Source organism: Alligator mississippiensis, chromosome 7 (genome assembly GCF_030867095.1).
Source record: "Alligator mississippiensis isolate rAllMis1 chromosome 7, rAllMis1, whole genome shotgun sequence".
NCBI lineage: Eukaryota > Metazoa > Chordata > Crocodylia > Alligatoridae > Alligator > Alligator mississippiensis.
In genome coordinates this window covers 25961964-25986301 of record NC_081830.1, presented here as the reverse complement: position 1 = coordinate 25986301, position 24338 = coordinate 25961964, and the positions used below count along the sequence as shown (strand labels likewise).

At 45.9% G+C, this 24338-nt stretch overlaps 2 protein-coding genes across 3 annotated transcripts in view; both read right to left on the bottom strand.

Annotated features, from left to right (window-relative positions):
- ARHGAP25 (Rho GTPase activating protein 25) overlaps positions 1-2614 on the bottom strand; it is a 41479-nt gene extending 38865 nt beyond the window's left edge. Inside the window, exon 1 of the mRNA XM_006267173.4 lies at positions 2497-2614. Coding sequence (XP_006267235.3) covers positions 2497-2557 — 61 coding nt within the window. The 5' untranslated portion in view covers positions 2558-2614. The remainder of the gene's footprint in view (positions 1-2496) is intronic.
- Positions 2615-7957: 5343 nt separating this feature from the next.
- CDS2 (CDP-diacylglycerol synthase 2) overlaps positions 7958-24338 on the bottom strand; it is a 28590-nt gene continuing 12209 nt past the window's right edge. For both annotated transcript variants that reach the window (XM_019482435.2, XM_006267174.4), the window contains exons 2-13: positions 22939-23081; positions 22181-22277; positions 21158-21255; positions 20403-20542; positions 19662-19720; positions 18881-18963; positions 17946-18033; positions 17417-17485; positions 16059-16211; positions 15161-15280; positions 14876-14979; positions 7958-14411 (exon numbers count right to left, since the gene is read on the bottom strand). In XM_019482435.2, the coding sequence (XP_019337980.1) occupies positions 14282-14411; positions 14876-14979; positions 15161-15280; positions 16059-16211; positions 17417-17485; positions 17946-18033; positions 18881-18963; positions 19662-19720; positions 20403-20542; positions 21158-21255; positions 22181-22277; positions 22939-23081 (1284 nt within the window). In that variant the 3' untranslated portion in view covers positions 7958-14281. The remainder of the gene's footprint in view (positions 14412-14875; positions 14980-15160; positions 15281-16058; positions 16212-17416; positions 17486-17945; positions 18034-18880; positions 18964-19661; positions 19721-20402; positions 20543-21157; positions 21256-22180; positions 22278-22938; positions 23082-24338) is intronic.

The following is a 24338-nucleotide window of genomic DNA, read 5'->3' as shown; positions in this document are numbered from 1 at the left end:
GGGATTTATCTGGCAGCCCCACTCCAAAGAGGGTGGGGATACCAGCCCAAATCAAAGTGCTATCTGGCTGCTCACTTATATCAGTTCAGCTGTATCATTTATATCAGCCCTATCACTTACCATATTTCACAGTATATAAGTTGAAGATTGAAGCCAAAATATTTAGCCTTAAATTTCCACCTCAACTTAAAAACCAGATCAATACTTTGAAATAAAAAAAAATATTGTGTTTCAAAGTTTAATTCATCTTTGAAACAGTCATCAAAATTGTTCACTGCTATAAATTGTGGCTTAACTATCGTCAGAAACGATCGTGGGAGCAGTTGTTCGTTCTAAATGCTTCCTGTTACAAGAGAATACTTACCGTACACAGAATTTTTGACACATGGATCGTTATAAAATGTGGGTTGACTTATACACCAGATCTACACAAATCCTAACTTTTTTGATCAGAAATATGGGGTTGACTTATTTCACAGTGTATAAGTTTATGCTGTGTATGTGGTACATCAACTCAGCCATGCAGCCTGTGAAAGCATCATGAGATTTGCATGAGTGGGGTTTGGATGCAGGCAATAGGGGCTGGGGCAATACTTTAGTAATAGCCTGAGTCAACTTTGCCTTGAAGACTCTTTTCTGAGACCCTGTAAATGGGCAGTGCATGAGGCAGAGGAGGAGCCAGACAGACACGTGCCCCCTTCAGTCCTTGGCCAAGAGGGAAGCCCCAAACAGAGCTTGGTGGCATTTATGTTGGGCAGCAGTGCTACGAGAAGCCAGCCACCGCATGGACTTAGCTACATCTTTGGTAGTTCTGGGCAACTCTTAGCGCAGGCAATGTGCCAATTCCCACCTACCAGATTCAATGCTAGTGCAAGAAGCTTGCACATAATTTTTTCAATGGGCCTGTCAGAATGAGGTTCCTCACTGGGGGCAGCCTTGAGGAAGGGTGGAGAAGAGCTGGGCTTACTCAGCAAGAGGTTTGGGGAGGTCTATGATAACAAGCAGTTGCATAATAAGGTTGGTTTATTGTATTTATTGTTTATTGTCATTATTATTTGTGTTACAGTGGAGCGTAGGAATGCCAGTCAGGGACTGGGACCCCACTGCACTGTGCAGGAGTCTGGGAGTTTTTAGATTAAGATGGTAAAAAGATCCTTTGCTTGAAACAAAACCTTCCTTGGGAAAAAAAAAAAACAAGTGCTCCAGCTGTGGTGGGTTTTAGCAGCTGCATTATCCACCCAGTGCAGGACTCTGAAGGCATTCATGGGAGTCCTAATGTCAGCATTTTCCTGTTAGCTCAGGCCTCTGACACGGTCTTAAAACTCATCAGGGGGGCAAAGTTTCTATTGATGACACAAGGGGCCCTTCATTAAGGCCATGATTTGAGCCCTTTCATTCACTGTAGACTTGCAGGCATTTGTGTATGCAGCTGTACTCAGGTAGACTAACATGCACTCTAACAGAAAATACTAAATTTCTATACCAAAAATACTTAACTAGTATGGCATCAGGTGCATCGATCAAACCTAGCATCATACTGCAAACAGGGAGGATGCCAGGATGCCATACAGAAAAAAGCCAGAAGTAAAGCTCTGAGCTCCAAACCGCCACCCAACAGTGGGCAGGGATGACATGTACCCTGACCAGTTCTTCAGTTTGCACATGGTGGCTGTGCCTATCCCTGTGGTATCCAAACACATGAGTCCACACCAGAATCAGAGCCGTGTGTGTCACTTTCAGCCTAGCTGTACACCCAGTTCAAAAGACTCACTCACTCTGCAGGGCTCCAAACCACACGCTAGGCCTCAACTTAAATTTTATGGCTCATATATGTCTCCGGGCCTGCCCAGGGCCTTCTACCCACATCACCCTCAGAGGTCAGTCAGGCTCAGTAACACACAAGGTAGCAATAGTACAGTACATTTCCATCCCAGGATTCTCAAGTATGTTATATAAGTAACCTGAACTCCACTTCAAAGATGGGGAACAGAGACACAGAAGGAGAGAGAGAATCTGAGCTTTTAAAATGGATCAGGGGCAGCTTTTCAAGGGCTTGGTGTCCAAAGCTGATGAGCCCTTCTGAAAATTCTGGCCTTGGGGAGTTGACCAAGGTCACACAATGAGTTAGTGGCAGAGCAGGTGTCCTGGCCCTGTAATCAAACTAGTGAACTTGTCATTTATTCAGCAACCCAGAGGGGCCAGGCTTCAAATAAACATAGTCAAATGTTGGGTTGCCAACATCTTTGAAACCAGCCAAGCCAATTCTGGGGAGCGCGCAATGATCTCTTTCAGATCTGGGGATATTAAGAGGCTGTACTCGAAAGCCATCCAGGTGGTTGTAAATCAGTGTAAATAAACCTCAACAGAGTGAGGCTGATTTACATCAGCAAAGGACCTAGCCCCTCTGGATTCTGACAGAGAAGTCACTTCCTCGGTTGCCAGATCAGGTTCTCATTCAAGCCAGGGTTTAGAGGCAGAAAGAAACAAGAACGGTACCTATTTTTGCTGTGTCCATTTTCAGGCTGAAATCCCAGTTGCGTGGCAGCTTGAGGGACATTTTGAACCAGGCTGCTCTGCTTTTCTGATGGGGAAACAGATTTACGTTAAGGTCTGAATGACAACACTTATTCTCCACCTCCAGCCCTGCGCCCTCTCTTCGTTCCTTCCTGCGTGCGGTTGAAAAAATGAAGTCTTGATTGAGGTTGATTTGCCAATGCACTTCCTCCTCCTTCCTCTGAGCAAACCCCATGCAAGGGCTTTTCTAAATTTTTCCTCTTTCTCTCTCTCTCTCTCTCAATATTTTCTTGCAAAGCTGTCACTTTTGCTTTTTAGACGCAACATAAGCCACTTCTTTTACCTTTGGCCAGTCCCACTTCAGTAACTCCTCTTCAGAGAAGCTGTTTCAGCCCCTTGCTTGGGCAGCACTGAAAAGCAGTGATAGATAACACAGCTTTTGGTTTTGTTGCTTCTGCATGTGCATTCTTAGCGTTTGAGGAAGTGGGTGTCTTTTCTGTGCACTTGATGTGCTACAAAAGCTTTCAGAGCATTTGCTTCGTGGTTGGAGGGTATGGCTCAGCATGGTTTCGAGAAGTACAGAGCGTGAAGAGCAACGGCTGCAACTCAGCCCTTTTGGGACAGATTAACCCAAAGAAAAGCTCATGTGCAGGTCTCCTTGGCTGGGCATATACATGGGGAGCGAATGCAGTGGCACAGGCTGGAAAACTGAACTCTTCCCCCCCCCCCCCCCCCCCCCCAAAAGGCTTGCTCAGTATTATGTGATGCAAGTTTCAAGAGTACAGAACAGGTACAGAGGCTCCCAGATCCAGTAAGAGGGGTTTATATCCACTGTGCACAAGATTAAAGGCCCTAACACACCATGACTCAGGGCTGGTCTGAACTTGCTGTTCCATCTCTGCCAGCAGGGGCGAGGTATGGCCAGATAGATGCAAGCCCTATGTTGAATGCAGTTCAACCAATACTTTGTACAGTGATTTCCCCGTCCCATGGCAGTAGCAGCAGCATTAGGCTGATATAGCTGGGTTTACACAGGTGGGGGGGGGGTATACCCCTGTTTTGCTGCACCAGTGTAAAGCCATGTATGCAGACAAAGCCCAAGGCTTCGGGTTTTTGCACTGTGCTGCACTAATTGGAAGCACCTTGCACCAGAACAGGATACATTGGTACAAGTCTTTCTTGATACCTGGGCAGACAAGATTCTTTGGGTAAATCCAATATCTTTTATTAGGCCAACTAAAACAGTTGGAAAAAATTATTCTTTGCACGCTTTCAGGTACATACGTGCTTTGTCAAGCTGAGGAAGCATCTGCAGTGGGTCTGGGCGCTTCCTGGATGGAACAGAAAAGAAGCCAGTATGCATACAAGAAAGCCAGTCAGTGAAAATGCAAACTGAGGCAGTCAATGGGTGAGATACAAGTTTGGGGTGGGGGGGAAAGCATGAACGCCATGTGCCCCCAGGGGCTGGGGGGCTACGGCGAGCTCCCACAGACAGCAGCAGCACTGGCAGCGGCAAGCGGGAAGCTCTTGCAGGCGGCTGCGGCGCTGTCGGTGGTGGAAGGTGACCACCAGTGGTTGGTGACCACTCGCAAATGCCACCGGCAGTGTCGGCAGCGGCAATCACAGACCAGCTGCAGACGCTGCCGGCAGTGTCGGCAGCCAGTCGGGGGTGGTGAGCAGCGACTGCCCACAGAAATGTGTCCCCACAGGTAATTGGGTATTCTTGTCTTTGGTAGATTTTCGGTGTGCATTCATTCTGGCATACAGTTGGTTTCTCCTACAGATTTTCCATCAGGGCATTTGGTGCACTGGATGAGATATATAACATTTCTGGAGGTGATGGTTCTGTTGTGGTGTGTAGTTATTGTGAGGGTGGTGGAGATATGTTGGCAGGTTTTTCATTTCTTGTCATGGGTGGTCTGGGTCCATTTGGTAATGTTTGGGGCCATAGGAAATTTGCTTCTGGTGATGAGGTTGGTGAGGTTTGGTGCTTGCTTAAAGGCTAGGATGGGTGGTTCTGGGATGATCTCTTTAAGAATTAGGTTTTCTTCCAGTATGGGTTGCAATTGTTTGAGGGTTTTCTGTATAGGTTCCAGGGAGGGGTGATATGTCATAACTAGGGGTGTGTGATTCACTGGGCCTGGGGTCACTGCTAAGCAAAGCAAAGGGATTAAATTAGTAGCACAGCAGTGAAAATGCCACAGCCTCTTACTCTTCAGTAATCCTCTCTGCTAGCTGGTGCCCTACAGGGTATTTCTCTAGGTCACCAAAGCAATGAATGAACTCAGCTTTGGGTTTCCTGTCACGGGCTCATTTACCCTTCTTTAAGTGTGCTTTAGATATATAATAAAGTCTACATTAAAAATCAACTTACTGATGCACAGGGGAAGAAATTCTCTGTGCATAAACCACATCAGCCCCAGAATACAGCAGCGAGTCAAGTCAAACATTCCCCAGTCTCTGTTGTTCCACTGCCCAAACTGCTGGTAACGTGACAACACGAGATTGTGGGGAAATCTGAGTGATCACGATGGAGCACCAATCATGGTATCTTAGATTCAGTAGCTGCTCCTGAACTTCCTTTCTCCTGAAGTTGAGACCAAAATACAGCGCTGCTTTCAGGCTGCGCCCATGTATTTCAACAGAACATAACATCCTTTCTTGAACCGAGGCAGCCTTCCTTGGTTTATCCAATCCCATGCCCCACCTCAGAGGCAACTGCATCTCTCTCTGCAGCTGGAGTATTTGCTTGCAACCACACCAGAATCCTACCTGATTTGATACAGGTTTAAGATGTTATAGACCAGTGTGCTAACATAATATTGCAAACTTGGTAAAAATATTACAATCTATTCTTTGTACTATTTTATTAACATCACTGGAAAGAAACAGTCTCAGAGTTTCATTTTTGGCAGCATTTTTATGGCCTTTTCTTTTCCAAAGTTTTTTTTCTTTGTGAAAAAGTCATTTTACACAGTGAAAAACTCAGCATTTCAGTTCCCAGCGCCACTAGGTTGCATGAACAAGATGCAAGATGTCACAGCATACAAGGCAACAGAGCTATGTATTCACTTCACATTAACTTCAGAGACAACAGTGGTTCACAGTCTGGGCCTATTCCATGTGAATATTTCAGTGCAGCTAGACAAAGCACTGCTACAAGGGAGATCTGAAAGTATTTCAATCATAGGACTTTGGTTTCCCTAGAAAACTTTTATGTTACTTCCTGTTTGATGTTATGTACCCTTATGGATTTAAAATGGATGAAATGAGTAAGAACTTTTCCCAGAAACCCTTTTGGAAAAAAAAGAGTTTCATGGGAAATTATTTCCCTCTTTCAGAAGTGTTTGAACTACCCTAGAGACAGATAGAGAATTGCATCCCTACTGCAAAATCACATAGGCTTGTTTTTAGCAATGAAGGAGCTGATTTTCCATGAAATTTCATTAGCTGCTCTGTAAAGGTATGGGTGTCCTCTGCTGGGGAAGAAGCAATCTGGAAATGCAGGAAGCCACCTAGTCAGGGAACCAACTATTAAGGGGGGCTGTTGAAGAGACTGTTCAACACAAGAGGCAATGACTTGCATTTCAGAGAAGAGTTCCTGTCTTCATGTGCAGGAAGTTGCTGACATCCTTATTTCACTAAAACTGATGCCTCAAAGCTTAACCATAAGATTGGATGTGATTGACTTGTGCACAAAGGTTTGCATCCTCCACTGGTACTGGGCCACTAGGTTAATACTTAATCAACCTGAAAAGATGGCTGAGCCAAGAATCACCCAACACACAAACATCCACATAAGAGATGCTTTCAGACATATTGGGCATATCTACACAAGACACTTAATGTACAGTAGCCTAACAACACTCTGCAGGAGCATGCTGGGCAAAAACCATGCTAATATGCAGTAGCGCATGTGCACAATTTCTTAGTGATGCTTACTGCACAGTAGCCTAGTGCTACTGCACAGTATCAGTAGTTACTGCACATTTAGGGTAGTACTTCATTAAGCAAGTACTACACTAAATGCCCTGTAACTACTGCACATTAATGAACATGTAGACATGGCCATTATGCAGGAGTCTCAACTAGCATAACTCAGCAGCTACAGTAAACTCCAAGGAGCTGAGGATCATGCTATTCTGCTATGTGTATCTGCCTCCACCAACTCAGAGGGGTGCCATTATTTACCTGCTTCCTGATGATGTCAAGTGCAGCATATGAGCTATCCAGACAAAGAAATTCAGTCACCCTTTGAAGGAAATGCAAGCCCTGGTCACAGGCCCCAGCTAATGGTGAGGGGAATGGGAAGTGAACCTGAAAGCGGGGAAGAGCCACACATAATTTACTGAAGTGTTAAAAGTGAAGGGGGAAAAATGTTCCTCAAACATCATGACCCAGGTGAAAGCAGATGGAGGAACATGCCAGCTGTTGTTAATGGGCAAGTCCAAAACTCTGGTAAACCTGGGTTTTCATTGTTCTGCCACGTTTCCTGTGCGAGATGACGGCACTTCACTGCCTCCCTTGGGCACTGCAAAGACAGGACACATTAGACTGCAAGGTGCCCGGATGCTCAGCTATTAGGACCACAGTCAGTTGGGACAGCACAGTTCCACACACCATCAAGTCCATGTATACACTTCAGTGTTGTGGTTTATTAGTTTGGTGGTTTCTAGTAAGCCAGTATACCTGCCCCATCAGGGAGACAGTATTTTTCCATATGCACTTTGCAGCAAACTCCTCCGAGTCTTAGAAATATTTGGCAGCCCATCTAAGTAATGAACTGGCATAATTTCTGAGAATTGGTGAACCTTATATTGCACAGTTCAGCTATTTTAAAGGAGGACGAACTTCTCGTATTATGACAGGCAGCTCCCACATTGGTTTGGGCTACATTTCAGGTTTTATTTGAGACCGGGGGGGGGGAGAAAAGAACAAAAACCCTTCCTTGTGGGGGGGGGGGGGGAAGAAGGTGAAAACTAAGCATTACAGTGAAAACTAACCATTTCAGAGTTAACAGAACACACCTCCATGAGACTTACAATTTTAGGTGCCATGGGATTGCTAATACCTGGAGGTGCATAGAGATTGTGTGATGGACGGTTGTACAGAACTGTGACAGGCAGACATCCATCTGGTCTCAGTGGGGAAAAAAAAAATCAAGTCTCACAGAGAGCACGAACAAGAAACTTCCATTTGTGCATGCAAATGTAAAGTGAGTTAAGGGCTGCAGCCTAGGAGCAGACTCTGTTCACTTAGAATGGGCATGAATCAGGAGAGGGGGCTGCATGAAACAAGACCAACAAATGACAGATAAATCAGGTCCTTCTATTCATAGGTCTTGCTTTCATCTTAACTCTAGACAAGGCCAGTGCCTCATTTATCTTAGGCGACATTAAACAGTGATCTCCATTCTCCCCTGCAGCATGAACTTAACCACAGATAATGGAATTTATATTTATTTTAACAGTAACATACAGTATATAAATAGGGTAAATACTTTAAAATATACAATATATCACATTCTGACATTCAGTCAAAGAAAGGCAAGGCTACGTGTATTGCTAAAACATGGATCAAAAAACAATGCACAGAGAAATAAGCAGATAATGGCTGAGAACACATCAGATCCAGAGAATGGTAACTCTCAGGAAGATCACAGTAGTACGAAGTGAAACTCTGGGGTTGGCTACAGATGGCAGGAGGTACATGAGATATCACTGACAGACGCATGCTGACCCCATGTTTTTTAAGAAAGGGCAAACACCCCCAAACCAGCAGCTCTGGAGGTTTTGGCATGGTGAAATCTATTCTCCAATTGTACAGAACTATTGGGAAGAGAAGGGATTCTTGTGGCAAGATGGGTGAAGTCTTCCTCCTCAAATGCATTGAACCTGCTAGCATTGGCACTCCTGGAGCTGAGTGCACGTCAAACAAGGAGACTCAGCTAAATCTGCAAGAAATCATCTCTTTCCAGAGACAGGAATAAGGAATGAATTGGGTGGAGGCAGGGCTCTAGGATTTTTCCTCCCTTCCTTCTATTCCCACTGACATTAATGGCAACAATTCCCCTTTTAATCAATCCAATGGAAGTCAACTGTAGGAGCTAAAGACCTTTTAATAAACTTGTACCAAAGGCAGACAGTAAAATCCGTGGGAACACTTGCTACTACATATATAACTCAGCATGAGCACATCAAGCATAACCTTGGCCTCAGTATGCCCTTGTGCTGGGCACCGCAAACTCCTGACTTTCAGCTGTTCAAATAGTGCCTTGTTTACAACCCAGCTTAGGCTGCCACTGAGCTCCCAGTAGCCAGTTTCCAGAAGGAAGTACCAGGCCCAGGTTGAGGCTTTTGGAGAGTCTGGGAGCCAGCACATGGCATCTCAGGACCACAGTCCACCTGTCTGCAGGCATTTGGATCCCATCAGCATTTCAGGCAGTGTAAACAATGCTACCGTTGACTGAGGCTGTGCTGTTATGTTTCCAATTGATTCATTCTTTTAATTTAAGAAAAAAAAGTCCCATTATATACATATCTGGAGAAGCCTCCGTCACAAAGCACTAGGGGCAGGCTATCTGTCTACCTTTGGACTTGGTGGGAGTCTTTGGAAAGTGACATCAGTCTGAAGCATCTCAGCTGTCAAGCCTTTCTTCCAACTGACCGATTATAGTGCCCAAACTCGTTGATCCCCAAAACAGACTAAGAAGAAAAGAAACCGCCACCAGTGAATTCCAGTGCAGCAGACCACCCAACCTGGTCCCCTGCTAACAAAGCCTGAGTCAGCACACAGACTCTTCCGTTCAGAGTCCTTCAAAATCTAAGTCAGCTCTTCCTTCCCTGGCTTAATAGGATCTTCAAATACCCACACAATCTAGACTCTGGGCTAAAGCCAAGATGTGAGCAGGCATCTCACATCTTAGATCCTGGGTAACAGGATTTAACCCACTTTGCAGAAGTGCAACTGAGAAATCCGAATGGACGGCTAGACAGCTTGCTTATTTGCAAGGACTCCTGGCCAAGCACCCCCATAACAAATGCTCTGTGCTAGTGGTTTTTATTAGGGGCTAATCTGATTTAGGAAACAAAGGGCTGTTAAGACCTGGGTACTAGTGTCTGGTACATTCCCCAAGATACTGGATACAAAGGAAACTCCCTTTGCTTTGAACAGTAATTGCCCACTTCAGTTTTCACTGAGCTTACACTCATGAATTAAGGAAGCTCTTGGAGGATGTGCAACCAGGCTGCTGAGCTCATGAACATGCACTCTGATGAGTTGACCTTCCTTACCCAGTCCTTCCAGCAAACCAGTACGTGCCAGCAGCTGCCTTGTTGTTCATTTCCAAGCTGATGGCCAAGCTCACAACATCCTACCTGCAGGACTGCTTCTTGCTTTACTAAGGGCCAAGGAGGCTACTTTAGGAAGGCAGTCTATTGAGACACCTCTCTCCTCAGACACATTCAAGCTAGCTGGGAGAAGTACAGCAGGTTGAATCACTCTGCCAACACAAAACCCAGTTGCAGGATCAGACACTCCATTGCCTCTTTTCTTGTTTATTCAAACAGTCTAGAGACTCCTTTGAGCCATTCTGATGTTTTCATTTGGCCTTGCTAGCACGTGGCTTCAAAAGCCAACCACAACAGAGACAGCTAGGGAACTCCACCCCTTGTCAGCTCAGAGTCCTCCAAAAGAATAAGGAAAGGCATTTTCTACCCAGCCCAAGCAACCCAGGGACCTGCTGAATAATTCTCAGTCATCTGATCTCCAGCATTCACAGCTGGTTTCTCTCTTGCTATACAGCAAGCATAGGGAACTTCCTTCTAACTGAACAGGGGCCTCCCAGCAGTGAGCAGAGCATAGGAACAATCAAGAGGTCTTGACTTTTGTGGGAGAAGAGAAGGGAAACTTTGACATGAACTTTTGCCAATGTTGCTCCATTGCCGCTATTGCCTGTCGCTAGCACCAGCTCCATAAAAAACCCTTCCAGAAACTCATTCTCTCCCTGAAGTCTGGGGAAGCTTCCATTAGGAACAAACTTTCCTTGCAGGGTTGAAAAAAAATTATCAGGAAGGAACTGGTTGCCTGCACAATATTGTATAAGGCAGAGACATTAAAGCTGCTGGAGTCTGAAGTGCTTAGACTTTTTCTGCGCATGCAAGTGTTCAAAATTCACACACTTTAGTTGGCATGTAGCTATGTTTTTGGTTACGTAGTAAAAAAGGACACTGATCAGTCTCAGGTTTTTAAACAGCAGCGCCTATAGTAATTGTTACCTCCCATCTCATCTTAGCCATTTCACTTAGCTCCAAGTCCTCCAAAAGTGGCCTCTCAATTGGGGTCTTCCCCTGTTGGACAGGATACCAGCTTGACATTGAAAGAGCAGAACATTGCTTAGGACTTGTCAAGAATATCAAACATATTCACTACGCTGCATTTCAGGCACTGGGCAGAAGCAGACCTCCTTTGGTGGGAAATATTTTGAGTCTAATCCAAACGGAGAACTATGCGGCATATTTGAGAGAGTGGGCCTTCCCTATAGCTCCATCCCAGAACCCTGCAGTCAACATGACTCCATGGCTCACTGGAGCTATGCAGACAGATCTCTACCCTCCTAGTCCTGCTCAGGAAGACTGGCCATAGAGCGCACACACAATCCAATTTCCTCACGGTCCCTCAGATTTTAAGTTTCTGTCCACTAATTGTCAGCCCTGTTGCACTTTGTCTATGTAAGGACAACCACTCTTAAAGTCAGAACACGAAAACCTTATCAGCACCTATACACACACAACTCCCCTTGGGTCTCTACTTAATTCACTTTGAAGCTGTGGAACAGCAGAAGACTGAACTTTGAAAACCTGCACTGAGAACTTGAGAAATCCATGCACATTTTTAATCAAACCAGTTTGTACAGTCAGATCAACAGGCAGGCACCCAAGAAGCTGTTATGCCCTCCAGTGGCCACTGCCAGAATGGCAACATTTAACAGAAATCGCCCAAACAAATCCTATTGTTTAAAACCATACATACGTCCCAGATTTTTTTTTCAGTTCTGCTCATTATAACTGGGGATTATGGGGATGAGGGGGTGGGGGGAGAGAACAAATGAAGGGGACAGCAATTCAAATCTCAGATGAAAAGCAAGTGAAGTGGTTCTTTCTACAAATCAATACGCTGTAATCAGGTTTAACATAGTATGGCAAGCTTATTTGATATGTGCTTCAGCTCATCTGCTCCCAAAAGCTCAGTGTGCATGGTGCTGGACAGATATTGGTACAGGGTAGGTAGGATGCAGGGCAGCGTCAGCTTGTTTTACCATGGCATGAGCTCTGTTTTAGTCTCCAGGAAGCTGTGCCAGCTCAGCCACTTTCCATATTTTCACTCATTTGCAAGTAATGAAAACTGCAATCTATCAAGGTGCTTTCATCAAGTGAATATCCCCTAACACCACCACGAAGAGCGGCAAGATTGCTTTACTTTAATATTAAACAACCTCCTGATATTTCCTGAAATCAAGGCAGGGGCTGAATGGAAAGGTTATCACCGACTTCAGTGGACAGACTCAGGCTAAGCCCCCATTCACAAGAGCACTTGAAGCACATACCTACATACTGTATTAACTTTAGACCACAGCAGCAGAGCTAAACCCTCTCAGCACCCTTAATAGCTGAGGCTCAGCACCCTTGATGGAAGCTGTGGGTACGCAGCACCTGGCAGAACCAGACTTCAATTGCATCTCACTTCGGCTGTACCTTGCCTTCTTCCCACCCTGGGAAAAACACCATTTTTTCCCCCATCCGTTCCTTGCGTATTCAATGCTACAAATGCATCTCTGCCCTCTGTAGTTTCTCTACGTGAGGAAGTGGCAGAGTTTGCTACAGATAAAAATGCACACTAGTGGCACGTGTAAATAATGTTAGCATCAGAACAGAATGACAGGATACAACATTATTCCAGGTGTTTTTGTTTCAGTTGGGAGATTAGCAAGATGAAATACACATTTGTGTGGAAGGTGAGAGACAGCAAAGAGTTTGTCTGAAGACACCAGTGACAGCATCTCTGTTTCATTCCCTGCCAACTGTTCCCCAGACTCAAACAGCTAGAGTTGCACATCATAGCCTGCCTCAGCTGCAAACTATGGAGAAAGATCATAGGAAGATAAGATGCATGAAGATGCTTAAAATGTGTGAACACTTGAGATCAATAGTGAACATAAACAGTATCAAGTGTGGAAATGTCTGGGGTCTTAGCGCTTCCTCCCCTTTCCTTTTTTTAATTGATGGCACATCGGAAGAAATAAAAGGGCACATACTTGGGAAACAACCACCCGTGCCCAAATGCTAAGTGAAATGTAAGGAAGACAAATACTGGAACAAAATTACTGGAACAAAACTAGAAAAAGCCTGCAAGCTGACCAAACCCAAACTGCAATGCAACACGGACCGTGAACCTCAGTAGCACGACATCTAGAACTCAAGTGGCGTTTGACAGACATGGCCCCTGAAAGGGAAATAGAACAAAATCTAAAAAAACAACCTGTGAAATAACACAGCTGGGTGGGTGCTCTTCCACCCAAGTTTCACTCTTGGAAAAAGCCACATGGGTTGGAAACTGCTCCCCAACATGCCAAAAGTCTCAGGGCATGGAGTTGCTTACTTAAGGGAAGGTTTTGTGCCCCAGTATTAAAAATATGCTTGGCATGAAAAGAGAAGCGAATCCATGATTTCAAAGCTTGTTCGGTAGGATTTCTTCAATAACAAAACAACTTTAACGTATTTTAAAAATAAAAATATTCCTGATTTAAGTTGCAACTTAAACCTCCCACAGCAACACTTGGTACTCGCCCCTCACATAAAGATATACCATGTCTTTCTGTTTATATGGTTACATTTGGAATCAGCAGTCTTGGCCATATATTTGCTGGAGTGGCAGAATGCAGGAGACCCTGCAAAGAGAGCAAGCTGAAGTGGATGTGTGTGTTGGCTTGTGTAGCTAGCCAACACACACATCCTGAAGCTGGATAAGCACAGGAGTTCCCTTCAGATTGGTCAAACTTTCTACTCCCCTACCACCATGAAGGTTTTGTGCAAGACAGGCTATACTGAAGAAATTAAGACTCCAAGTAACAACTACCACCAGTGGGGAGTTAAAGGTCCCCTGCTTTCTGAACATATACATAGCCAAAGAGGGTTAGAGATGGGCTGGGGAAAAAGAAAAAAAAAAAAAAAAAAAATCAAAGAACAGCACCCTCTTTATATTATGTAAATACCACTGGCGGAGTTGTGTGGCTCCCAATTGTCCTAGTATAGACACAGCTTAGCAGGGTTAGAGACAGATGCAACAGCGCCTGCTGTTCTGCTTTTACTGGAGCTTCCATTAGTGCAGAAAACTCCTACCCATGTTCCCAGCATAAACAGGCTCCCTGAGGGAGTGCAAAAGTCAAGCTCAGCCCACACACGTCCAGAACAACAGGTGCACAGGACCACAAGAACCTTTGTGCCTTGTCAGATGCTTTTTGCTGGACAGCCCTCCCAACCCCGATGCCCTTCCAGCTAGACATGATGATTGGCTGACTTGAACCAAAGTCATATATATAAATATGCATTATAAAAAAACAGAAACCCACAAATGCAAACATTTACAAGGGAAGAAAAAAATACAGTGACATGAGGCCTTGTGATTACTGTCTTGAATCAGGCAAACTGGGATTTCCTTGGGGAAGTGATTGCTTGCCCTCTTCTCAGCCCTGTTCCAAACGCCAGGATGTCTACATATCCTCTGAATTGGCCAGCATCCCTTTGTCAACCAGATGTGCCTTTAACGTGTTGAAGATGTGGAGCTGCTGGTCTGGCCGGAGGGTTAAGAACTGCTGGATCAGCCTGCTGGGATTAGGACCCCTGGAACACACAATGAAAGAGCAGTTTATTGCTGTATCTGGGCTGAGACAATTCAATAGGTATGGCTCAGATTCAGCTAAAAGCACAGGTTTAGCTGTTTACACCTAGGAATCCCCACCCCATGCTCCTATGATGGCACTTCCTTTCACATCTCCCAAAACACATAACAAGGGAACCTACGCAGCTTTCCCCATTTCACAAAAAGAGAAATGCAAGAAGGGTAAACAGCCTAACACTGAATCACGTGGGAAGTTGCAGCAAACAAGGGTTTTAGACCCGGCTGTGACTCTAGCTTGTTCCATGACCCTGGGACTTTCCCCCTCACAATCTTCAACCTTTATACGTCGATTTTAAGCTCCTTGTGACAATGACTTGTAGTGTTAGATAGTACAGTCTGCAGTATGCAAGGGTTAGACATCAGCTGGAACCTTTCAGTGCTGCTATCAAGTAGTACAAAGCCATACCTGATAAAACTTGCAATATACACATTGACAAAGGTAGCCATCAGGTACTGACAGTCAAAGCGATCCATGATGCCACCATGCCCTGGAATTGTGTTGGCAAAGTCCTGGCAAGCAGACAGCAGTTAAAAACCTTAGTTACTTATATTTACTGCATACACATACACATGCACATTCATGTATGTATGCACTGCCTCTATTCTGCATGAGGCTATATTCTCAGCTGCAGGTTCTGCTGAGAAGACAAAAATAGTCTCATATGCACTGCAATCAGTGCCCGTGTTGTACCTTTATCTTGAAGGCTCTTTTAAACCCACTGGCAAAGAATCCTCCAAAGGGCCCAATGAGGGAGGCAAAGGTGGAAAGGGCGATGCTGTGGATCTGGAAGGGATACATCCGGACTGTTTTCTACAGAAAGGGAGGGGAGTCAGAACATTAGAAAGAGATTCCCATGGAGCACAGCACCGCACTTGGCGCTGGCTTTCTAGAGCCCAAGGTAAAGCTTTGCTAGTGACTTTGTCTAGTCAACCTGAAATGCCAGACATGGGGAAAAACACTGCTCATCTAAGCTCTGGGGGAAAAAAAAACTAACCCCCCCCCCCCCCCCACACAAACAAATCTAGCCTCTGCAAGGTGTTTTTCACCTGTCCACCCAAAATCATAAGTGCTTGCAGAAATCCTGGGTGAAACTTTTATAATCATCATGTCTGTTTCGACAGAAAAATTTGCCAAGGCAAACCTCAGTCCCCAAGTGTGTAAGAACTAAACAAAGAACATTCACCCCTGTTCTTACTGCACTGGTGTCAACAGATTGAAACCAGGTGTGGATCTTACTCCTTGTTTCAGCTCGTTGGACATGAAACTCCTACTCACTTCACAGAAAGCACAGGGAGCCTCTGTGGGTAGGAAGCTTCAGAAAGCAAAGCAGTAAATTGGGCAAAGGAAAGAGCTCAGAAGGCACAGGGCTTCACCTACCACAAAGCTTGGCCCCAGCTGGACTCTGCTCATCTCACCATTATGCAAACAGGTCTCAAAATACAGCCTGTTTCTAGGGGTTCAGTTTTACCCTAACTCCTCCACAGCATCTTAAAAATCACTCTTTTCTTGGCATTTCCAGCCCAACTAGCATCTCTCCCTCAAGCAAGCATCTACCGAGCCATTTGGAATACAGAGTGTAGAGTCCTACCCAGCCCAAGACTGACTGTAGCACCAGGGGGATGTTGTATTCTTGCAGCTGGAAAAGCTCAGATGGATCACAATCCACAGCGAAGCTGTTGGTGTCATTGTTGTACTCCACAGGGCAGGTGAAGCACCGGTAGCCAGACATAACATATGACAGCTGGGATGGGGAGAAAGGAAAAGAGGTGGAAAAAAGAAGATACATAAAAAGAGATGAAGGGCTCAGAAGTGTCATGACCCAAAGGGTATGATTTTGTGTGTGCTTCGGCACTACAGAACTACTTCCCGCCACATGGAGCTTTCTTTGCACGGTGCAATTCTCAGTTGCATAGAGAAAACCCCGGTGCAAAGGAGTTCCCGCCACCCGTATGTAAATTTGTTTCCTACTATTGGCTGTTTCTAAATTATTCCGTGGCAGCTAGCGATTGGCTTGCTAGCCGTACAAGAGGCTTGAGCGGTTTCCGCCCAAGTTGGAGGACTTCACATCCGTCTCGTGAAGAACTCTAAGCGCGCTGTGGAGCCTAACAAACTCCGCGTGTGCCTTAGAGGAGGATACAGGGGCCTGATCAACCTCTAGCCTCTCCCCGTCGCCGCACGATCCCTCGACGTACCCCACCCTGCGCGCTCGTGGAGAGTCACCTTTTGGACTCTCATTTTGGACGGTCCACGGAGCCTAGCAAACTCCGTGAGTGGTTTCCAGAGCTCTGTTTGTGTTCGTTTAAGCGAAGCCTAGCAAACTCCGCTCGTGCGTTTTCGGTGGAGCCTAGCAAACTCCACGTGTGTGGGGTTTTTTTGTAACTGCAACTCAAGAAAGTTTTTCCTGCCTGCACCGCGGCCACCTACGGTGTAAGTAAAACAATCTTTAATCAACCTCTACGCGTCAGTGCCTAATTCTAGTTCGCCGTGCCAACCCTTTCCCCGGCCCACGTGCCCCGGCTGCTGGCCACAGCCCCTCGGCCCTGACAAGAAGGAACAGATATACCTTCACATGAGAACTTCAAGGTGCTGCGCTACAAGTCAGCCATATTGTTGGGCTGTCATGCAGCTTACTTTCTTGAGAAGCAGTAATTGCCTAACGAGATTATGAACAGATTCTTTTTTGTATGTTTGGAAGGTGGTGATCAGTCACTGCATGAACAAGCTGGAGTACACAGCACCACCAAGGCAGCTTGCAATGAGCACTGCAATGAGGAAAAAACCCAGAATATCTTGGCAACCTGAGTCCCCGAACTGTTCCGTCTCCCCCTCACTTATCCCACAGAAAGACTGTATGTACCACTGTCACACCACTAACTCTTGTTGCTAGACAGCGCCAGCATCCGATTCTGAAGAGGCAGCCAGCCAATACCACAGTGGGTTACCTACCAGCAGTCCAAACAGAACTGTGGCGAAGAAGCCTCCAATAAAACCCTCCCAGGTCTTCTTTGGGGAAAGCTAAAATGTAAAGGGAAAGAACAGTATATTAAAGCCTAGCTCATAGGGGTGCCTCAGAATCAGCCTCACTGAGCCCCATCAGTGCCCACTTCCAACTGAAATTCAACAGGGACAATAAACTAGCCATGGCCCAGGGCACATCCTGTAACCTGGTCTAGGTCAAACTCTCCTTCTGGGAGTATGCCCATCACAGACAAGTCCCAGGAAATGGAAAGCTGGTATGACTTGCTCTAGCAGCACCTTCTCTGCAGGCGTGGCAGCGGAATGGCCAAAACCATACCGTAACCAGATCATACTTGGTCAGCAGGGGGTCTCCTAAAGACTACTGTCTGCTGGTGCTAGTCTCAGTCCTAGAGCCCAGCAGTTCCCTCCCCTGCTCTAGCTGGCTATATCTTGTGTCAAAGGCATCACTGCACCAGTCTCATTCCGTGTCTTGGGACAATTGAAACTCAGGACTCACCTTGATAAGTGGGGTGCGGCCAAAGAAAAACCCAAACATATAAGCCATGATGTCATTACAGATCACACATGAAATCGGGACGATGAACCTAGAAGGGAGGAAAGCAAAGCCATTCAACACCATCCCACAGCAGCCAGATTATTCACACACTATCAATTATTCTGTAACAGCATCCAGACTCTACCTACTTGGTGCTCTTCCAGCCTACTGTACTGACTACCTTGTATTGGAAAGATAAGGAGTGTTAATCAGGGCACCACAGCTAAATGCCAGCTCCCACACCCTCATCTACCCTACTCTATTTAAGTCATACTTTTTCTCACCCCAGTATCCCACATGCTGTTACACATTCACTCTTTCATCTTGTTACTGGCAGCACTTTAGTACTGAGCAAGCTGTTCTCCACATGGAAAAGCATCCTGGGAACTTCCGGAATGCACAATGTATCCTCTGTCACTATAACAAGGCCCAGAAAAAAATCATCTTTTTCATTATTGCTGGCCTAAGAAAGATGGCTGTTAAGGGCATGCTCAAATACACAACATGGAAGCTGTGCCCAGCAGCTGAAAGAAGCTTAGGAAGATTTATAGACTGTTTCTATCTCCCACTCCCCTTCTCACACTGACTGGTGGAGTCAGTGACGAAACCACATCCATTGGCTTTCTGCTGCCAGGGGGAGTCCTTCCTACCAATGGGTCCCTCTGTAGGATGGCTTTCGTGCCAACCTCACAAAGCCATCAAAGAAAGGACTGGGGATTTGGCTCGGGGTTGTGGGGTTTTTTTTGGTTTGCTTATGCACACTACACCACTTCTGATGGAAGCCACCCCCTACCCCACGCAGGTTATTAGTGAGATGCTTTTATTTCACACGTTGTATGCCGTAGTGCATATCAGTCAAGAGAAACTGAAGTAACTCATAACAAGCACCAACTCACCAGATCATTCCTTCAAACAGGTTGTGAATGATGAGGTGTGACTGGGTAACAACAATTAGCAAAGTCACATGGGTCCAACCAAACTGGAAGAGAAAACAGCATGCAATCCAGTTGGCCTAAAGACATTTCTCACAACAGCCTGCAGCAGAAACCGAATGCCGATTAAGTAGCATTTAGAGAACAGATGGTTAGTATGTCAGGCACCTAGATACCCTCAGGAAAGAACGCAATATAAGCCACAAATGGTAAGTCTTACCCCATGCGTAATGGTTAACTTGCCTGGCCTAAGGGCTTTTTATTCAATACCTCTCCTAAACTTCTCAGTCCACTTGGGTACAGGAGAACAGGGAGAAAAGAATCCATATACAGAGAAGGCATGAACATCTATCTAGCAGGAAGCAACCAGCTCAAACCTCCTCCCCTATGTGGCAGTGTGCATTGCTATGCAGCGATGGTGGGGGATTAAGACCACTCCTGCAAAGTGATCTACTGTCACAATATGAGGTTTGCACCATCTCAGCTCAAGTTGCTCTTAAAGTTAAGGAGAACTGCACTGCAAGCACAGACAAAAAGGAGTTTGGAAGAAGTCTGGTCAGAGCCACCTCCCCAGTGTCAGCTACTAGGAACGGCGTTTGCATCAGGCAGCTTCAAAGTGCACAGGTAACAGGTAAGTGCTTATAAGCTTGCATTCTTCTACACGACATATGCAAACAGCCTTGCCATTTCTCTGTATCCAGGCACAATTAACTCTGGAGAAGCTGAACTGTTGGTCAAACCTTACCATGTAGAACTGGAGACGATAGTGCTTCTTCACCAAGCTCAGAACAAACATGCAAAAACCTAGAGGAGGGTGGAGAAAAACAAAACCAGAGAGCAAGATCAGATCTTGCAATAGTAAGAAAATGATTCTCACTATCACTGCAACATCTCCTCATTGCTTCTGCTCCAGGATAAAGTCGCAGCATATGATGATGTGCAACTGTGGGCACAAAAGCAGTCTAATGCATCAAAACGCATAATATATTAAAAACCCTAGATACAAATAATCAATGAACAAGGACAATCCCCTGCGCAAGACATTTTCTGACAACAGTTTAATTTTTCATTCCTGGACCTTCTATCTTCATGAAGTCCATGTAATGACACCTGAAGACAGGTTCTTTGCTTCCTGCTTAGTGGCACTCTGAGCTCTCAGTTGGCTACTGCAACCTCCATTGCACAGGAGGGAGCATTTACACAGTGAAAGAAGAGCTCTGGAGGTACATTTCTGCACTGGTTATATTTTTAAAAAGTTCTCTCTCTGGCATCTCAAGGGCAGGCTGAGTCTCATTTGACCCTCAGATACAAAAGAAGCCCGTAACAGGGCTGTACGTGCAGTATCCTTTCACCTGGAGGAGTAAATTCACAAAAAAATAGCCTGTGCTGGGGTGGGGAGATATGAGCGTAGAGAAGGCTGGATGCAAGATTGAAAATGAGCACCACATGAATCCACATGAAGTCTGCAGGAAACTATTTTAGATACCTGTTAGGTAGAGGGCAAAGGAAATGAAGCGATGATATTTGCTAAGGATTCTCAAGGGCTCCTCTCTCTGCACCAAAGTGAAGAAGTAATCTGTGACAGTCTCACCATAGAAGAAGTAGTTGACACAGAGCAGAAAATACCTGGGAACAGATGCACACTCCTTTTAGACAGGAACCACCATCCTAGTACAGAAAAGTCTTAAAAGAAATGAGGCTCTGTTTTTCACACCAACTAAGACATTAGACTTCTATATGTATTAGATGCAACACCCCAAGCGCCTCTTAACCCCTACTGTATATTGCTAACCCAACCGGCTTCTTCTGTTGAGATGCATGGAAAGGTACTGCCTGCAGGTGGTGCTGCTTAACAGACTTCTCAACTCCTAGCTACTGAAGGCAGCCTGCCTCTCCTTCCACGTACATCCATTAACCATGTAACAAGCAGCGGGGCACAGCCAGCCCTGTTTCATCCCAAACACACTAACAACTTGTGGAAACACCAGGGATTAAATATACAGATGAAAGAAGGGAATGGGCAAGCCATACTGTCCCTCTCTTCAACTGGAGACACCATTTGACGCTTCCCCACTTCAGAGACTGGGAGATTCAGAACTCAGACAACCAAACAGTGGAACAAAGGCTACTGGACACAATGCCCAGAAGTGACTGAATATCATGGAGGAGGCATGTCCTTTGGGATGCTTCTAGAGGAAACGCAGTATCACCCACTGATGACTTCCCAGTTGTTCTGCTTACCAGCTAAGCGTCCTGAACCAGGGCAGATCATATGAGTGGTACACATTGTAGCCAATTGTGATGATTTCATGGAAACACTTGATCTGCACACACATCACCTACAGAAGAAATGTTAAATGTTACTGACTAGGTCCTGGTTAAGTTCATCTATAAACCTCAGTGAGGAGGTCTGTGTATGAAGCGTGGACACTGGGAGGAGCTTAATGAAGCCAAAAAGCAAATGATCATCTCTTAACTGTCACCTCCTCCCCCCACTCCCTCCAAATTTGACAAAGGGCTTTTATTTCTGAGACTGAGAAATTATGTACTTTCTTCAAGCTGTTTAGGACAAGCTGCTCAGGCTCAGATGCTTAGTTGGCAAAGCACATTCCTAGCCTGAATCTCGGTGTAGTTTGCAGCCGGCAAATCTAAACTGTAAAAGCTCACGGGTGCATTTGGAGTTTTCTATGTAGCACCAAACACAAATGGTCCCATGATGTGAAGTACAGTTCTATGGAGACCACACCACCCTGCTAGCCGTGCAACTGGTACAATTTAGCAGAAAGCACCAAGCCTAATCCCATGAATTCAAGAAGACTGGCATTTTTGGATCACTGCCAGAAGGAAACATGTAGCAGAGACATGGCTGCTGTACTTGATATGGGCTTTCCAAACATGACAAAAAGCCAGTGGAGGGACAATCCATAGGGGAGTACCCAAACCTGGGACCTACAAGTGTACAATTACACTGCCCAAGAAAAAAACCTTTGTAGTAACACACAAAAGCTATGAGAGCAATCAAAGAAATAGGTGGATCCTACCAAAGAAATAGCACTGGTGACATGGAATGCTTCTTCCCAGAGGCTTGCTGACTACAAGGCTAATTCAGTAGCAAGGCCTATTAGGCACAACTACAGGGCCAGGGCCGCTGTGGCAACCTGAGGGCAAGAAGGGCACTATACCCCACCGCCAGCAGCACATGCTTCATGACCCTCTACTCCGTACCACAAAATGCATGACAAGGTGTCTCCCAGACGAACTTACAATCATCATTAAAACCATGGGCCCCAGGTAGATGATGATGAAGAAGAAGGCAATCATTGCCAGAGTGAGGATGCCTCTCACCCACCAGTTCTTCCATCTAGGGCAGAGAGAGAGAGAGAAAAGTTCAAATGTTAAGCAAGAATGTGAATCAGCACATGACGCCTCTCTAGTAAGAGTAACTTCTGCTGCTTTCCTATCTCCTCTGCACACTCTCCCACCGAGCAACACTGGCAGGAAGTGGTGTTTAGTAGAAATGATCTTATTCTTCCCTACAGTGCAGAGGACAAGTGATACATTAGCTCAGTCCTGGTCTGCAGAGGGACAGCTGAATACAGAACCCTGGGAGAGAACCCTGGGGATCCTTTGCAGTTCGGTCATGCTCTCAGCCTCTACGAGTTTGCAGCACTTTAAGAATAATCATGGCTATTGATCTGTAAGTAAGGTAGCACCTGGAACAGAGCCAATGGCCATGTCTCCCCACCACAAGAGTTCATGACCTAAAATGACAAGCAGAAGGTGGGGAAAGAGACGCAGAGAAAAGAATGGCTCTCGGGTCAAGGTAGCGAACCAAGAACCCTTCCTGGCTCTGCCTCAGACTTCCCAACAGGTGATGATCCCAAGGAGATAACTTCCTCATCTCTGTTAGCTGACAGGATCCAACACGCTACCTAGTCTAGTGAAGTAACTGTTAGCGAAAAGGGGAGAAAGAGTGTTTTGCTCAGGATTCTGGAAGGACGGGTGAATTTACTCAGCTCTACCTTGAAGACAGGTTGGAGAGAGCCCGGTTGAGGACCTCAGGAGTGTCATCAGAGGTGGGTACTGGAGCTGACCCTCCAAACTCCGATTTGCTTTCGCTGTCTGATGCGGTCTCTCCATCCAGCTTGTTCTCCGACTCAGACTCCTGCATGGCAAACAGAGGCAGAAGGGAGTTAGGTGGGGAAAAAGGGTCTAGTTTTGGGGGCTTTTTCCTTAAATGTAAGAAACCTTTCTTAAAAAAATCACGTCCACCCATTATAAATCAATCCCCCATCTGAACTTAGTTTTACAACATCAGAGCTGGCAGCTAGGATTAGAGGAACGTAGACACTAACTGTTGGTGACACACATACAAAAAATGGGTCGACTTCTCGCGCAATTGCTAGCAGGAGGGAACTAGCTGACACTGAACCCAGAAAGAGCAGATCTCTCTTTGTAGGGTCAGATATGCTTTGTACTTGATCCGGGAACACCCCCCACAGGTAAGAGGGATGTAGCTTGTTAACAGCCAGCTATGCAAGGTATTCAAGATACCTGGGGGACCAGAGGGGTGCAAGTGCATGGCACTGGCTAAGAGCAAAACATCTGCAGGAAGGTGGGGACCACACAGGCCTTTGAAGCAGTTCTCTGTACACTTCTATGCACATACACTCAAATTTAAGGCCACATCACCCTCCAGAAACTGAAGAGCACAGCTTATGGCTCCAGCTTGACTGACCATACAGGCCACAGCAGCAGTCCAATATATGTTACAAACTCAACAAATGCACTCTCCTCCCTGTCTGTATTGTTACAGTCCCCAGCTCAGAGCAGTCTCACAGAGCTAGCTGCTGTGCAGAAACGCTGGAGGAAAGACTGTCCATACATAGAAGCAAGGGAGACAGGGAAGGGACAGGAGACTTGCACATGGCTGTTCAGCCAGTCCAGCATCTTATCCTTTGGGTAAAAAAGCTCCTCTCCAGACTTAGACGCAGTTAAGGAAGAAGTGGCAAGAACCCTTAGTTCTCCCCCAGTCACTTCTGCCGGCAGGGCTCCATGCCCAAGTTCTACCTCTTGGGAGTTCCCCTAAATAAGAGTGCATGATGCCCGTGCACCAGCCATGCCACATGGCGAGTCTGCCTAGGTCGTTTTATCTTTGCTCAGCCTCCAAAGTCCAGATGAGACGTCCCATTTTAAAACTCTCAGCAAAGACAGGAAGTTGGCAGGTGGCAGAAAGAGGGAACCAAGTTTGCGAACATCACACGCTTGTTCAAACCTCGTTGCTTCATTACCCTGAGCTCCAGTCATGCCCAAGTGCCCTGTCAAAACTACAGAGCATTTGGGGAGGACTACTCAGAAAAGCAGGGTAGTGGCGGAGCCAGCGCAACCCGCAGTACAACGCACCAGCAAGGGCTGAGCTTGA